At 39.6% G+C, this 18,141-nt stretch overlaps 1 protein-coding gene across 4 annotated transcripts in view; it reads left to right on the forward strand.

Moving 5' to 3' along the window:
* The window catches only part of pde5ab (phosphodiesterase 5A, cGMP-specific, b), a 79,214-nt gene that overhangs the window by 30,023 nt on the left and 31,050 nt on the right, over positions 1 to 18,141 (forward strand). For all 4 annotated transcript variants that reach the window (XM_084345037.1, XM_084345038.1, XM_084345035.1 and 1 more), the window contains exons 4-8: positions 8,108 to 8,197; positions 9,152 to 9,223; positions 9,602 to 9,691; positions 9,770 to 9,907; positions 15,239 to 15,306. In XM_084345037.1, the coding sequence (XP_084201163.1) occupies positions 8,108 to 8,197; positions 9,152 to 9,223; positions 9,602 to 9,691; positions 9,770 to 9,907; positions 15,239 to 15,306 (458 nt within the window). The remainder of the gene's footprint in view (positions 1 to 8,107; positions 8,198 to 9,151; positions 9,224 to 9,601; positions 9,692 to 9,769; positions 9,908 to 15,238; positions 15,307 to 18,141) is intronic.

The following is an 18,141-nucleotide window of genomic DNA, read 5'->3' on the forward strand; positions in this document are numbered from 1 at the left end:
CACGCACACACACTCACACACACACACACATGCAAACACACCCTTCTCATGCTTCTCTAGCCACGGTGTCTGGTGACATTTTGACCCCTGACGGTTTCAGCGCATTGACCTTCTGAGTGATCAGGTTTCAACACAATGTCACTCTCACTCTTAAATCAATGATCAAACCAACCTGCCTTGAAATGTATCAACAGTGATTTGGTTTATACTCCTCTTTTACCAGGAGTTCCTAGCGAGCAACAGCAGGGCGGCTGATGAGGCTAAATTGATTAGTTGTTTGGTCTATAAAATGTAAGAAATTTTTGAAAAATATCAGTCCGTGTTTCCCAAAATCCAAGACGACATCGTCAAATGTCTTATTTTGTCCACAACCCAAAGATATTCAGTTAACTGTCATAAAGGAGTAAAGAAACTGGAAAATATTCACATTAAAGCTTTTTCTTAAAGAATTACTCAATTTGATCATCAAAATTGTTAGCGATGAACTAACTAATCATGAATCATGTAACTGTCTATTATATTTTAATCAAATGAGATATAAAATGTCAGTGAGTTGTGCATGATAGTGAGCTTTAGAAATGATGATAGGTACATGTAAACTTTCGACACAGACGGTAGCTAGCTGTTTTGACCTGCTTCCAGTCTTTATGCTAAGCTAGGCTAACCACATCCAGACTTCAGCCCCAGACATGAAAATATTCTTATCTCGCTCAAAGAAAGAAAGCAAAAGTTTGTTTAACAAAAGGTTATATTGTTCCTCTAAATAACCAAATATAATAATTGAATTGTTTGCTCTAACTGTAAATAAAAAAAAAATCAGTAGCAGCAAGATTTGTCAGAAAGGGTTTGAGTATACACGTGTTGTTTCTATTTTTTTTTTTTTTTTCAAATTTGATTATTGGTATGAATTGACATAATTAATGTTTCCTCAAGCAAGATACTGAGCCCCAAGTGTTCATGATGGTTAGGCCAGTCGCTTGAATGGTACAGTAGCTTGCTGCCATAGGCTCAAATTGTGCTAATAATTAACTTATATACTAACTATAAAAGCTCCCCCTGTGTGTGCGTATGTTGTGCACATGCCAGGTTTTCATGTGTGCAGGTTTTGAGAATAAACGCCATCAAGGAGCTCCCTTTCACGCTCTTAATCAGTCTTTCTTCTTTTGCCTCTTTTTCGGTGCAGTGTCTCTTTCCTCTTCAAAACAAAAATAAAACCAAAGCATTCTAATACCAATTTGGATGTCAACTACTATGGCAACAGTTGAACCTTTGAAGCATTCGGATCAGCCCTAGTGCTTTCAATAAAAGCAGCATTTAATTGTAGTTAGTATCATAAAAACACAAATTAAGTGGGTGACTGTAAGCCCGAATGCAAAAGCCCCCCCCCCCAATTTGTAGCTGCAGTTTGGATTTCAACAGTGTGACCTCTGCCACGGACTGAGCCACTGACCTTTAAACCCTCCAGCTGCTGCAGACAGCAGCTTTCTTTTATTTTTCTGCAAATCTGATCCTCTGATAGTGAAATACTTTTATTCCAGTAGGATGAGATAGAGGGGACAGGAATGTAGTAATATCACTATTAAGTGTGTAACTGTGTGAGTGCATGGGTGGGTGTGTCTTTGGCTGCGCACCAAGTGCGACCTCCTGGAAAAGTTATGAGTGTCTTCAAAAAGAAGCAGATGTGGCTGTCATGTTTGTGTGTGTGGGTGGAGGACAGAGAAAGTGGGAGTAAAGGCAAGAAATATATAGAGAGAGTATGTGGCTGTAATTAAATGCATCTGTTCTGTGTGGTCATATCATTTTATTAAGTGTGTGTGTCCTTGCATGAGCGATCTTTCTCTACAATCAATAAGTGTATAAAAAATATGCAAAAAATATAAACTTACAATCTTTTATAGGGTTACATTCATAGTGTCTGTAATATTTCAAGCTAAATGTTAAGACTTTGGACATTGGAATATTACAGTTTCACTTTTTCCAATGTAAATCAACTCTGTGAAGCACAATTGAAGGATTTTCTTTCATATTGTGTCTTTACCTTGATATTCTTGGGCCACACAGCAGCACTGACCAACTTGACAGGTAGAGAGAGGTCACATTCACCAGATCATCTCAGCTGACTGTCCCAGGAATCCAGTCCTGGTCTGTAATGATGTATTCATATGTTAAAACACCAAAGTTACAAACAAACTTACCCTAAAACTGTTCTCTAAAATGTTGTGCTAGGTAAAATTACTGTTTTTATCAAAGTACTCTGGTGGATTTGAAGAGAGCACAGATGGATAGAACAGTTTTAGTTCCATGCCAGTAAATCCCACATATACAGCAGTCTGTCTGTGCAGGCAGCAATCGAGGTTAATCACCCCACATCACCTTTGTCATATTGTCTATAACTTTTTGTCCAAAAACAATCAACAGATCCTCTATTGTTATGAGTTGTGATATGGCATGTGTTTTGTGACGGGTTGTTGCCTTTTTTGTGAGCGCTCAGAAAAGTCTACCTCATTAAAGACAACGATGCTGCTAAAAACAACATCTTTCTCATGAGTATTGCTAAATACCAAATTATTCCACTTTAATGAAATACTTTCCCTGTCTTAAAAACATAGCATTTTTATCACAACCTAACTTTCTCAAGCATAGTAACTAGGGATATACCGATCCCAAAAACTCACGATATCACGATAAATAGTCCACGATACGATGTTTATCACGATATTACAAAAACAAAGAAAAATTTAACAGGAACAATGTGCCTTAATAATAAATCTGATTTGTGTAGCATTTATAATGGGTATACAATATTTGTTTTTACTTTTCACTTAAGCTACTTCTGCTTTCCTTCTAAAACATTACAATTAAAATAACCATGACCTAAGCATGTGTAAAAAGCAGCCATAAATTGTCTAATTGGCAATTAATGTACATTTAAATGACCATGTACATTTGCAAAACAGCACAGTAGCCAGTAGCAGTCCCTCCCTCCCTCACTCTGGTTGTACAACACAGCTACAGTGTCTCTGGGTTCGTGAATCAGGCAGCTCTGGTGGTGGAGCTGTGGCAGGGCAGCCTAGCAACAATCCGCCATATAGACAGTTGGCCTATCTGCTCCACCTAAAAAGGATTGAAACACTTTTGCAGTGAAGAGCAGCCCCGGAGGATGAGCGACCCCAACAGGAGCAGCAGAATATCGGGAGAAAGGCTGAAGAGGTCGGAGTGTTACTGCAGCTCAAACTTTACCAAAGTAGGACATTAGCAGAGCTACTGTTGGGGCAAGCGGTTTGAGTCAAGCATAGAGAATGCAAGCCAACCAATCAGAGGCAGAGTAGGGCGGGTCTTTTGAGAAAAGATTTATATGGGTGGAACCAACAATAGCGGAAGTCTGTCATCTGAACAGTATGATTGCACCCTCTGCTGTTCAAACACAACATTACAATGACAAGGAGAAATAGTAGACTGCAGGTATAACGATTACCCTGTTAGATCCATGAGCTTTACGAGCAAAATAACCATGTGATATGTCGGTAGACACCGTCACAGTCCCAAGATGGTATCGAAATTCTTTAGCGTGAAAGTCGGTATAACGTTACATCCCTAATATTAACGTTAAACAAAACAGCAAAACTTTTCTCACTAAAATATGATAATATGTATGTTGTAACAAAATACTTCCATGCATCGCTGTGAGCAGGATGAATATTTACTCACTGCCTTAAGAGAGGACATGTTAACCTACATTTACATTGAATATAAAAATTGACAAGGACTGGTTGGAAGTTTCATAGTTGAAATTTTGTTTTTTTACAATAATTTTAACATTTATTTTTACATTATAGTGACATATTTTCTCTATATTAAATGAATCTGTTTGATAAGACTTCTCTCTTATTATATAAAATGTTCTTAGTATTACAATATCAACCTGTCTCGTTAGGACACTGCTAAAAAATATACTTTCACATCTTGTGAGATGAGCTAGAGATCCAGTCAAAGACTAATCATTTACATCAGGGGATGTCATGGTGTAAACACACTCATTATGAATATATTTTTAGAACTCATTTACAATATAAGATTGTTTTAAATGAATCACATGTTCCATTCCTAATGATAATGTTCAGTGTTTCTAAATATCCTTCATCATCCCTTGTGCCTCTGATCCATGACCTTCTGTGAGTCCCTTGTCACAAAAAATATTTTTTGTCTCACTGGAGACATTAGAGATGTCTCACAAAACAATTGCAAACTGATTCTGAAACATCACTGTTTTCATGCTTCAGAAAGCACAAAACAGCACGATCAGCGTCTGACATCATTTGAGAGAGAGAGGCGGAGAGAGAGATTTCCTGCTTTATACCTTCCTCTGGTTGCCTGCCAACCACGAGATGATGATGATGATGATGATGATGATGATGATGGGACTGAGAGAGGAAGAGAGAGAGAGAGAACTGTGTGAGAGGAGACCAGGCGAGAAAATGACAAATAAAGAAGAAGAGTGGCTGATGGGAGTGTCCACCAGTGTCCAATTAGCTTGCTGTGTGTGTGTGTGTGCATCTTCTAAGTAAGTGCCCTTGAGCGTTCAATTGTGGTTTTGAGTGGGTGTGTCTTTGTGCACAAATGCGTGTAATTAATGCTTGTAAACACATATGAATATGCGTAATATAATAAAGTGTGTGTGTGTGTGTATCTGCATATGTGTGTGTAATCGTGCTTGCTTTCAGGTTAGAGCAGTTTTTGTGTGTGTGGAATTGTATGTGCGTATGCACATGACATAACAATGTGTGTGAATTAATGTGTGTGTGGGTGTGTGTGAGTGTGGGTTTTATGCTGTGCAGTAAGTGACTCAATTAATGCACAGTGTTTCTCTCGATAATCTGAGTGTATGCTGTGTGTGTGAAAGTGTGTGTGTGTGTGTGTGTGTGTGTGCTACTGCAGAATCTGATACTGCTTCCATGAAGTCCATCTGCGTCATCTGAGGGACTCCCCAGCTCTCTGATTGGATCTTTACTCTCCCAGTAGTGTTCTCAGGATTACATTGATTTCAGCCTTGCGATGAGAAACAACCGCCCCCTCTGCCTGTTTACATCAGTTCAGTCCTCTGTGGGCTGCACTAACGAAGTGTCTGCCAACAGCCTGGGTCAACCCAGTCTAAGAGAGGCTGGGGGGTGATGGCCTTATCAATGCCTGCACTGTACTGCATCCAAAATGCAATCTCTGGGGAAAGAAACATGGGGGAGTTATCTATCATTCACTGAGGTTTTTTTTGATTTCAGCTGATCCTGACACATATTTCTGAAGTTTTGAAAGATAATTGAGTATGTAAACTTTGTGGGCGGATAGTTTTCTTGCTCTGGAGTGAGGTTAGCAGTAGTGAAAGGCTGTTGTGTTTTTTTGTTGGAGTGTGTCACAGTGAAACAGGCAATGGTTTGTGTTGGAGTTTTGATTGGACATATTTCTCTCTGTATACTGTTAAAGACAATTTTCAAATAGCAAAAACATTTTTTTTGCAAAACATTGCAATGTTTGTTAAAGCTATTACAAGAAACTTTTGTATTTTGTTGATTCTGGTGGCCCCTTGGCACAAAATGTGACCAAAGTGAAACTGTATTAGGGCCGTTCAAATAATATATTCAGCATACTGTACATTTATACAGCACAAATTACATCAGTACAACAGGAGTCCTGACATACCCATACACCATGGTGCTGCTTCTGAGTTTATCTTTTTGGTACGAATGCAGTTATTCTTTAAATAATTCCAACTTGCTGATTTTTGATAGGCATTAAGCTAATGCCAATGAAACTGGACACTTTTGTCTTGCATGAGAACCTACCAGAAAAGAGAAGGTTTACACCCCTCGAGCCACAGGAATGCTTTTAACTTCTTTGAAACATCTATGCAGGAAGTTCCCACTGCCCATCTGTGTGCGGGCATAGGGCGTGTCACTGGGCAGACCACAGCTACAGCTAGGCAGGCCACATTTGATCAATAACCTGAATTGACATGCAGCCTTGCGTTTGACTCATGTGGTTTAGAGGATTATGGTAATGATAATGGTGACACGTTTTGTTTGCTCTTCAGACACAGACTACATCCACATAGATAGACCACTAGACCACTCTAGGGCTGTAAACTGTGGGCTGACCAACATTCCTCCTTGAGTGTGTTTTACCCTGCTCCTCTCTATACTACTATAAGACACGTTAAGTGTCTGAAATAGTCAGAACTATGTGCTTAACTCTGTAAATGTATGTATGTTTTGTTTCAGAACTTATCATTATTTTGATATTATGAAACTGTAACTCTAATATTTAGAAATCAAATTACTCTCTTCTAAGTAGAGGCCAGTTTTCTTTCCACACAAAGGAATTAATTAGTAATCAGTAAAAGAACGCTAAGGATCCTCTTTCCTCGGAAGCATGCCGACAACACGTGCCATCCTCCTGTTTTTGGGCTCCTTCGGTCCTTTCGGGTCATCCTCTTGTCCCTTTGGGTCTCTTGGCTCTTGACTTTTGCTCGTCACCCTTTTGCGCTCTCGGTGGGAAAGCCCCTCTGCTTGGCCATGTGGTCAACAGGCAAGAACTCTAAACTGAGAACGCAAAGATTCCTAAAAGCCACAAGCAAAGCCTGCTGTTTGCTATATGAATGATCTTTACTCTTGTAATCCAACTTTTTTACGTACTTTTGTAGACTTTTTAGCTCCATGCATCTGAACTCTGCAGCCTGTCACTGAACACAACAAGGCCTGGAGAACACATACTGTGTCTCCTCTGTGGCTTCAGATAGGCCTTGCCAGTTATAAGACTGATTCATTTGATGTGATGACATTTCCTCATAATTAAATAATTAATTAATTAATCAATCGATTAATTAATCAATGCATGTGGTGCCCCTTCTCACAAGTGGGCTAACAAAACTATGTATATGAGGCTTTTGCTTTGGAGAAGAGTGGAATTTTGTGTTGCATAACGCTGATAGCTGCATGTGTGTCGCTAATTTGCTTCTGCAAATTGTTCCTGCCTTTGTCGTCACTGCAGGTGGTTTGTTAAGGTTCATGAGATGAGATGTGGACTAAAGCTGCTGATGGCATCAATGTTTTTCTCTTTTAATGTCTTTTAACTGACAGTTTGCTAACTGACTCCCCTTGTTGTCTTGTGTTTCTATGTGTTTCATGCTTTTGGTTCTTGCCGTTTGTAGTGATAATCGTGGAAGATTTACCGCTCGAAATTCTTAGTCATTTTTCAAGTAATTCGTCCATGATTTCAGACAAAAAAAGGTTTCTGTTCTTTTTGGTACCAAGCTTGGTCAACTTAATGGAGACCAGAGCAAAAATGGGCGAGACTTACGGAGGGTCAATTCTCTTCTGGGCACCATGGATATCTGGAGCAAGTTTCATGGCGATCCATTCAATAGTTGTCACTAAAAACCAAATGTCATCCTGATTGTGGTGCTACAGATAGAGCACTCTGGGTACCATAAATGTTCACACAAAATTACATAGCAATCGACACAGAGCATAGCCACTAGCATGGCTGGAAGGTTGAATTTGTGGTTTTGCTGAGGGGTATGTGCCAGAATATTTCTTGGCTGAATACGTTGAGGCAATTTTGTTATTTATTTATTTATTTATTTATTTTACAAACTAAACAAACAAGATATAACATAATTGTTTCTTACATTTTTTAGTCATTTTGCTAAGATAAGCTAACAGTCTCTGATCTTCTCAGCTAACTCTCAGCTGGAAAACGAAAGGTTTGGTTTCCTAAGATGTCTAGCTATTCCTTGTCAGACCATTAGTGAGGGAATAGTTGCTTGTGGTGTCAGAGGTTTTTTTTTATCCCAAATCTAAAAAGGAGCAGAACAGACTCGCTGACATTCAAACTCTGATAGCAGCGATAGCTATCAGGAACAGTTTCCACAGTGAATGGTCAATTAGAATGCTTTAGTGTTTCAGTAGGTATGCACCAACAATATCAGTGGTGAAAGACCTGATCTGATTATCAAAAGCTGATATCAGTCCCAAAATGTATCTCTGACCCTGCAGGAAAAGGTTTTTATTCTTTTATAGATGGGATTAAATTCTTTATATATGCTTTGTCTCCCCAGGACTCACGGTTTAATGCTGAAGTGGACTTGATCACAGGTTACAAAACCCAGAGTATCCTTTGCCTTCCCATCAAGAACCACAGAGATGAGGTAAGACAATTTTCACTGGACTGGAAGATTCTGTGTGGAGTTGGCAAGCTTGCATTTAATTACTTTCAGTGGATCTGACACCAGATGGATGGTGGTATATCTTAAAGGATACTTTGATTTTAGCAGGCAAGGGAAGGCTCACGTGTATAAAGCCAGCGTCAGAATGTTGGGCACGAGTATTTATGTTTTTCATGTCCATTACTAGCCAAATCTAATGTTCTTCTTCGGCAGATGGACTTTTCTCAGTTGTGATGGAAATGGCTAAACACAGTCTATAAGTATGGAATTTCATGAGATGGCAACTGCACCATCTCCACCACAACTGAGGAAACTCCATACACTGAGCCCATGATGTACCTGAAAGCTCCAAAAATGAAACACTAGTAAATGGACCTTGCATTCAGATTTTCTTTCTGGTCGAACAAAATGCCCAACTATATTTTTCCATTTTAAGCTGTTACAAGAATCAAACCTGAGTTTCAATGACTTTAAGTAATATACCTTTCCCCTCCAGCAGTCAACATTACAGAACATAAACACCCAAAAATGGAGGTGACCTGCTCCTGCAGTCAGGTTGATACACTGAAGTGTTTTTAATCCCAAAAGTTAAAAAGTCATCTCTGAGCTCTCCTCCTGATGGTAAACGGCTCCAGATAAGAGCAAACTCCAGGTCTTTATTGCGACAGATGGTCTGGCTCTGCATTTGACTTTCTGCTTCTCTATAGAGCTGGCTGGCTTTGGCCTGCTAAGCAGCACCTCTGCCTCCCCAACTTGGCAAATAAATTTTGTTGTGATAGAGAGACCACACAGCAGCAGAAATAACATGTTGTGCATATAAATGTGTTATCTGCAACAGAAGTTCTGCTCCTAGTCCTTTCTCTTTTACTCGATCCATCAATTTGTGTGTTTCTGTGTTTTTGTGTTCCGATGATTCCTCCACTCTATCCATCACAGGTAGTTGGAGTGGCTCAGGCTATCAATAAAAAATGTGGCGAGGATGGTGCCTTCACTGACCAGGATGAAAAGGTTTGTAAAGGTCACTGGTTCACTCACTGAGACCCACATTTTGAAGCGTGTGTTCTGAAACTTAAAAAATGTCATAGGCAGGAAACGTTGCTTTTCACTAGTGTGTTGACAGATTGCCTTACATCTGTTTGCAGAAATATAACCTCAGCTGAACTGACCCTTGTCAAACTAGATACACTGCATATAAAAAGTCTTCCTTCACCTCCGTCCATCTTTCTCCTGTATATGGCCTTCCTCTTATCATCCATCAACTTCCTCTGCTCCTTCTTCACTGATGTATCTTTTTTCCATTCAAAAGCCCAGTCTTGTTTCCTGTAATTGCTTCCTTACTGTTCTTTGTACACGGTGCTCAGATATTGCTCTGTTCCTCTCGAACAGGACTTCTCAGCCTATTTGGCCTTTTCGGGCATCGTCCTGCACAACGCTCAGCTCTACGAGACGTCGCAGCTCGAAAACAGACGCAATCAGGTGGGTGCGGATGTGTGTTTCTGAAGGCATGTGTACTCGCCTGTGTAGACACAACTCTGAACGAGATGCATTCCTCAGGTGCTGTTGGACCTGGCCAGTCTCATCTTTGAGGAGCAGCAGTGTCTGGAGGTTTTGCTGAGGAAGTTCGCAGGAACCATCTTGTCCTTTATGCAGGCTCAGGCTTGTACCGTTTTCATCACTGACGAAGATTCAATGGTCAGCCCACACACACGCGCACACACACACACACACACACACACACACACACACACACACACATCGACATGGTCAAATGCTTTATTATCAGAATAAATGCATCATTTAATACACATTTGAAACCCACAATACTGTAGAAGTGGAGTCTTGACCAGGAACAAATGTGTTGACATTAGATCTTCCTGTAGAACACGTCACACCTACATACCACTTTGGAGAAATGCCTTCACAAAATCAAATTGTCCCTCTTTCAACCTGCAACTGCAACTTTTTATCAAACCGATTAAACAAATGAGTATTATGCAACCACATTTTCACTGCTTGAAAAGAGGGCGAAAAGGCGTCTGAGACGTTCAGACCGAATATCACCCAGTTTTCAACTAGAAATCATCGTTGAAATCCCAGTCGCTGCTCACTGGGATCGCCTTAAATGCTCTAAAATGAATTTTTCAGGATTTCCAACTGTGAAGCTTCTGTCCTGTCAGTCTGCAAAGCTAACGTTAGCTCAAGCAGCTAAAGTGCAGAGCTGTCAACTATAAAAAGAGAATTTAGTTTTGTTTGTTTGTTGAGTTGAGAAACACCAAGTGGGAACGGGACTCAAAAATCCACTTTTCTTACAAATTGGACCTTTAATGTTTATCAGCTGTAATGTTAGCTCTCGTAGTTAGCTTAGTTAGCCAGCCTCTTGTCCATGAGATGATGATGCCCACTTCCTTCTGCGTGGTGATCCGGAAAGAAAACTGTTCTGCGACCTTTGATCCCATTACTATTTATTTATTGCAATTCTAAAATATATTCTGCCACTAGGTTACATTTTAAGCTACAGGTCAGATTTTACATGTCATATTACATAAAATGGAGAATGTATCCTATTTTCATTTAAATGAGCTTTTTAAAATATGCAGTATGTGATGCATGTGTGGGAGCAGCGCTGAGTCACTAGAGTGGTTGCTGTCACCGTTATTGATATTTATTGAGTCCGTGTCAGTGTGTAACAGTTTCTCAAGATAGTTTGCCAGTAACTATTGTTTATTTTCATATTCAGCAAAGTGGAGGAATGTGTTTTGCACGAAGAAAGAATGGACTAGTGTATAACATTTGCCGAATTTCCAAGAAGGCCCAACTGAGTCAGAATTTGTCATAGAAAGTGTTTCAAAAAGTTTATGAAGTGTCTAGAGTATGGAACCTCAATAAAGGTGGGTGTTTGGTTATGTAAACATTTCACAGATGGCTCAATTATTTAATGTTTTAATGGATCAATCAAATTATATTTATTTAGCCTGATGTGTCTCCCTGAGAAAATGTGTCCTGCATACCAAGAGAATCACACACACACACACAGCACAGCGCATGCTTGAACATAGCAACAAGCCATTCTTAACGATAGTTTGACTAACACTTCAAAACATTTGTTACGCACAACCCCAAGGATCTGACAGGTCTGCTGTCCTGACTGTCGAGTTGCCGTAAATACTGTTACAGAATGGTATGTTATTGTAAGTACTGATAGTATCAACTTCAATGCACATTATTGCCCATTTAGCAGCTGATGTGTGGGCATTATATAAATTTAACATTGAGGGATGAAATCTTTTGTTTATCTTTGACCTCATCAGTCTCTTTAGGAAAATTCAATATGCAGGATGTTTTATTTCTCTGGAGTAATAAGTAATATTGTCCAGTAAACAGGAATATTACTTACTCCAAGAGATTGTAAGCTTATCTACACTAACCTACATCACTATAGTTGGCTCCGCATACTGCACCAAGTCATGTCCAACCTCACCACCAGTCCCAACAGTAAGGTTTCATAATTCATTCCACTGGGCTGATGGCCAGCTGCACTGAATTTGAAATTAATCTCAATATTGGGCTCACAAATGATCAACTATAAAGCCAATTCTGTATTCAGTAAATAACTGTGTCTGCTATTTATTATAGCCCTGTGAGACCCATTGAGATGAAGGCTTTTAATAACAGATGTTTTCAAAATACTGTCAAGATGGATTAACCCAAAACTCAAATCATATCGCTTCTAGTGCAGGGGTCTCAAACTCAAATTAGCTTGGGACCACTGCTGGTATTGTCATCTCACAGGGGGGCCACTACAGTTTTCAAGTGCTATGAGAAAGTGCAATATTTCAGACTATTTGGTTTTGATATAAATGTATCGTAGGCAACTGGACGTGGTTTAGCTGCCTGGATGACTGAGAACCTAAATCAACAACATATTGATACCTTTACTGTACTAACTAATGAAAAACATTTTTACTTTATTTCTTGCCAGACACCTGGCAACACTTCTGCTCATATTTTCTTCATATTTAACACAAAAAAAACATGCAAACAGAAGTAAACATCTGTATGATATTAGTTTTTAACTGCAAATCTTTTTTCCTTATAAATAATAATACAATTTAAACCTTGCACTAGGCTTGCTGTGGTAGTCAGTGTTCCCGGTGTTACATGGTGGTCGGGTGTACACACAGTACTTGCCCACCACCCACACCTGCGTTGCACACAAAAAATCAATAGTTGAAGGACACCTGGATTACAAACTGCCGCAGGCGTCTTCTCTGTGCAGCAGCAGGGCCAGCAGCAGGGTCGCACAGAGAAACAGCAGTCACATTTAACTTTTAGCATGGAGAGAGTAGGGAGAACTGACTGACAAGACGATGGTGGAGGATTTGTTATCACCTGTTTGGCAATATATTGGATTTAAAGTCAGTCAGAATAGGGATGCTCTAAATGCTGGTACATATCTATGAACTACTTTTATACTATTTAATGTTCCAAGTTAAGGTATATATGGATATGCATGCTTGTATATTATGTCTGGCACATTGGTAAAATGGGTTTGAAAGTGTATGGGGGATTAATAGGGGCCCACAGCCCATTTTCACCCCAGAGCTCTCTCACGGGCTTATCTGTCCCTGCTGTTAATAGTGTCTGATGTGGATCCTCCATAGAAATAGGATATTGCTTGAGAGTTTTGGCTTGAGAAATATTATTTCCACTGCTGTGAGCACCACAAATGGAATTAAAAACCCACAATACCATTCCCAACCCTGATGAATATAAAACCAAAACCATCTGCATTTATTACACCAGAAGAAAATTAGAAATGTATTTCTTTTTATGATTAGGGTGAACCAACTCTTTATCATAATGAATCAAGACATTTTATTTCATGTATTCTCTGAGCTCCATTGGCTCTGTCACAACCCACTTCATTACACTGTATGCATGTGTTTGTCCCTCTCATGACCTCAGGGTTGCCAGACCAGCTGTCTCCCTTTATTGTATACCCTCCCCCCGTCTCTCTCTTCTCTCTCTGTCCTTACTAAACATTTACTCTGAGATTAGGAACTTTTACGGGCTAAGTCTGCCAGACAGCCCTCTGTATACAGGTGTCAGTGTTAAATGTCTGTAGTTTCTCGAGCAGGACCCACAGGTCTGTGGATTTAATCGTAAGCTTTTCTCAAGGAAAGGAGCTTTCCTGTAGGAAGTATAGTAAATGACAACGCTGGTCAGACGACCGGACCAACAATAACACAGGAGTTTTCTAGATTTTGGCCTGAGTTGGCTCACTTCACTTTACTGCGGTGCGACATCTGTTTAGAAACAGTGATTTGCACGTGTTAGCATGTGTGTGTTTTCTTGTGTTCAATATATTGTACAGTGTGTATGTAATGTATTTGCATTGTGCTGTACATGCAAAAATCATCGGTTTGTGTTTTGCTTGTATGCATACGGTGTGTTTTGTTATTATCTGTTTGCATGTGTGCATAATGCCCACGCATAATACCATGTTTGAGTGTGCTGTCTTTTATATGGTGAGCATGAATGTGTGTGTTTTGGGTTTGTGTGTGTGACTCTTATGTGATAGGGTTAGACATCTGGCTCGCTTCAGGGATTGTTTTTTTTTCCTTCTGTGTTGTTTAACACACCTAAGTTATTATCATGATTATTCAATTAATCTTTTAGTCTATAAAATGTCCAAAAAATGAGGAAAATGCTCATCACAATTTCCCAGAGCCCCAAAAGTCCAAAACCCAAAGACTCTTTATTTATGATCATAAATGACAATGAAAAGAAGAAAATCTGTACATTTAAGAAGCTGGAACCAGCGAATGTTTGACATTTTTACTTGAAAACTGAAACAATAAATCGATTGTCAAAATAGTTGACAATTAACTTTACATCGACTAATCAATTTAACAAGTAATCTTTGCAGCTCTAATGTCAAGCTACCTCTTCTTTTGCTACTTAGGGAGGACCTGATTGTGTAGGTCACTTGGTAGAAAAGCATTTGATTTAATTACAATCAGATTTTATTCCCTTTGTTTCCTTTTCCCAATGCTCAACTCCACTATTAACACATAAATCACACAGTTTGTTATGTCATGTTATGGATTAAGGAAATGGCTGGAGGTCCATAATATAACATGAGCAGAATGCATGAGATTAATGTATATGCCCTTGACTCAGATAACTGCGTAAGAAAATCCTTACAGACATTACCAATGAACCATTGCCTTGTCCTTTCCTGACTGATCCTTTTAAAGTATATAAGAAGACAAGGCCGATTTATTTCAATATTCCTACACTCAGGAAAAAAATTCCATTGTCTCATGTCATCCTGTTATAAACTTTCCCCCTTGCCAAAAACCCCAATAAATGTCATAACATTGGCAGGTCCTATTTCTGTTTAAAACAGCTTTATTACCATCACCTAGATAGATCGAGGTGAACTAATACCACTGAGCGAAGGTGTGTGTGTGTGCACGCAAGGGTAGGGGGCAAATTTTTCCAAAACGAATAAGCCTCGTCCATCTTTAACATCCTGTCCCCACGTCTTAAAAATGGAAAAAGGATTCTTTGTGAGGGGTTGTGAGTGCAGGTTGAGAGAAAACAAGTCCCTATAAGGTGGGGAAAAGACGAAAGGCGTGCTGGAATGTCGAAATAAACTCTCCTTCTGGCAAGGCCTGAGGGATAATAGATCAACGTCCCTTTTCTTCATGCTTGGAGACGTGTTTTAGGTGGTGTGCAGCGCACCACTGGATGTTGGGTTTAGCTTTAATGGTTTAATTTGAGGGAATGAGGAAATTGATACAGCCAGAAAACATACAGGGTGGACCTGCAGCAAAGCATGAAAGTCATTCTCTTTAGGTGAAAATCTAGACCATACCAAGACCCTGTCTGTATGTATGTTGTCACCTGATTCTGATGGCATGGTGCCATGCAAACGTCTCCTCCCAGCAAGTCCCAGCTACATCACTCAGTCTGTAATATCCCACACAAATAAATGTACTTCTATTCTTTTTGCAGAACTCCTTCTCCAGTGTCTTTCACATGGAATACGAGGAGCTGGGTGAAGTCCTAGACGCCCCCAAAAGGTAAGCGATTGCCCTCAACTGAAACCCGTTATTAAATTAAAAGTCCTACAGATAAGTCCTGAGGTGTACTCCAGCTGTTTCCACCAGCTATTAGCACTAATGTTTCCCTGATTTTGTGAGCTACATCAGAGGCCCTTGGATGACATTTGTGTAACAGGCACCTTCAAACAAATGCATTATCATCATATAATTTCGAAGGACTAGCACAAAACTAATGTTTTGGCAGTAGTGAAAGTCTTATTGTGCCCATTCAGTCACTTTGAATTGCAACGAATAGACAAGCCAAAGTGGCTCAGTCCAATAATAAGTCAGCAGAGCTGATTTGGAGCCTCATGGGATCTTTTTGAGGTAATCCGCCTTCTTCCCAGTCGAATTCCCAGACACTTGATTGAGTTTCGGCTCGAATCTCTTGTTCTCATTAGCTGGGTTTTGCTGGCTCAATATGTGGTCTTTAGGGTTGATTTGACAGCTCCTCAGTCACAACCTGTATGTCATGACGAGGCAGGTGGTCTGAGACCTTTCCAAGAGGTTCCAACAATTGTCTGTCACGCACAGACAGTTTTATTAGGTCAACATGCATTCTTATTGCATATGACAGCTATATTAGTTGCATATGTGGAGGAGCAGTTCTGCTACAGTGGATGGAGGTGTGCGGTGAAGTTCTTCTCAGCCAGAAAATATTTGTTCATGTTGCCTTTGTAGATATTTGCAATACATATTACAGCTTACATGTGAAGCATCATTGAAACATTGTAACATACAGCTACCTTCATATCCCAATGAGACCATTGTTGCATTGTTGATGTGTTTTTCTAATAAAATCTAAAATCTTCCTTTTTACTGGAACAATCTTCCTTTTTCATCCCCCATAGCCCAGCTAAGTTTTTCTCCTGCTGTGTCATCCATGCTTCCTACAAAATATGTTCATGTTTATGCCCCCCGGTAGCCAAATGGTCACAGAGCATGCCACTTGGTAACTGCAACATCCCTGGTCCAATTCAAGCTGGGGACCTTTGTTGCATGTCATGCCCCTCTCCACTTATTTCCTGTATGCCTCTTTACGATCAATTGTCGAATACAGGCTAAAATGTGGAGGGGAAAAATACCAAGAATTGGAGCAAATGTGACTTTTACAGTTCAGGAAATGTGATGTTCTTAAGGTTTACTCAGAACTAAGTGCTTATGGGATGGGTAAACTGTGTCCTAAAAAGTCTTCTGTGACAGCTGTTTTATTCCTCATACAACTATGTGTGCCAGTGTTTTGTGGAAGTGTGACATCATTAATTAATTTAAAGGAAAAACTGCCTGTGTCTGATGTCTTGTGAGGTTTAGGTCCACCAAAACTTTGATTAAAGTTAGGGAAACGTTGCGGTCTTTCTTAAACATGTTACAAGGAACTTTTAAGTGGTTATGATGGTTGTGGTTTAAATGTAATACTGATGTCTCTATATGATCTACATAAGCAAACTAAACTACACTAGAAGATTGGCTATTTTGTCTATATTTACCTTCACCAAGGAGGTTATGTTTTTCCCTGTGTTTGTTTGTTTGTTGGTTGGTAGGTTGGTTGGTTGGTTGGTTGGTTGGTTGGTGGGTTTGTTTGTTTGTCAGCAGGTCTAGACAAATACTTCTAAATGGACTTCCACGAAACTTGGATGGAGGATGGGTCTTGCCCCAGAATAGACCCAGGATGCAGTTAACTTACTATCCATGCATCCAGGGGATGCACTATATTTTATTCCTGATAATGCTACATTGTGAACAACACATCTGTACTGAAACAATTATAAAAGGAAACTTGCTATCGAGACAGAAAAAAAAAATCTGCGGGTCACCGTTTCCAACCAGTCATCGAGACATGATACTTTCTGCTGCAACAAGACCAATCATGACACACAGATTTCAACAATCAAAGCTACAAACTTGGTATTGGTGAATAAAGTAACTGGGCAGCTGTCAAGAATAATCAGCTCTGATCTATTCTTAATTCTCTCGTGACGATGATGACGGATGATGCTTCACCGTTCAGGAGAGAAACCATAGAAATTAACTACTATTTAGTTCATTTGAATTTTGTAGATCAGGATGGTGTGATAGGGCTGTACCTGATCCAGGATTTGGTCAGGGGAATCAGATTTGGCTGTTCAATAAAAAGATTAAACTATTCGCCTTTTTCAGTCTAGCTCACACTAAACTTCTTTATCAGCCTACGTCAGTATGTTTTACCTGCAGCCACAGACTTGCATTGTAACGCCTTTCTTCATTGTCTGTGATGTGAAAACATCCGATTTCCATACAGTATCCTGCTCATAGTTCAGTTATAAAATCCCAGCAAGTGTCTCTCCTGTCGGGCTCCTGGCAGAGCTGTCAGAGCAGGACTGTTGACTTCTGACACTGACTTCAAGCAAGTATATATATATATTAATATATATCAATATTTAACTAACCACTAACCAACAAACAATGGTGTTTTGCATACCTCAACCTGCCTTGAGTTGCCTGAACATTACCATAAAAAAGTCAACTGGTTTAGTTGAGGGAGCGGATACTATACATAAAAACAAATGAGGTACATTACCAGTGAAAAATTAGAAAAAAAATAACAATCTGAGCAGCATTATAATACTCAGTGTCCACCTACTATCTTTTTGGAGCTTTCAACCATATCTCACAGCTCTCATTGGCAGACTTATTACTGCTGATGAAAACTCCTTCTACTGACAAAGAATGGTAGATGCTCTTGAAAGCTCAGGAAATACCTAGTAAGTTGATTTTCAATTAAGAATTTCTGTGTCAAAGTATTATTTTCAATTGGAAGCTAACTGTCCCATTTGG

Source organism: Pagrus pagrus, assembly GCF_965226575.1.
Source record: "Pagrus pagrus genome assembly, chromosome: 22".
In the NCBI taxonomy this organism is placed as follows: domain Eukaryota; kingdom Metazoa; phylum Chordata; class Actinopteri; order Spariformes; family Sparidae; genus Pagrus; species Pagrus pagrus.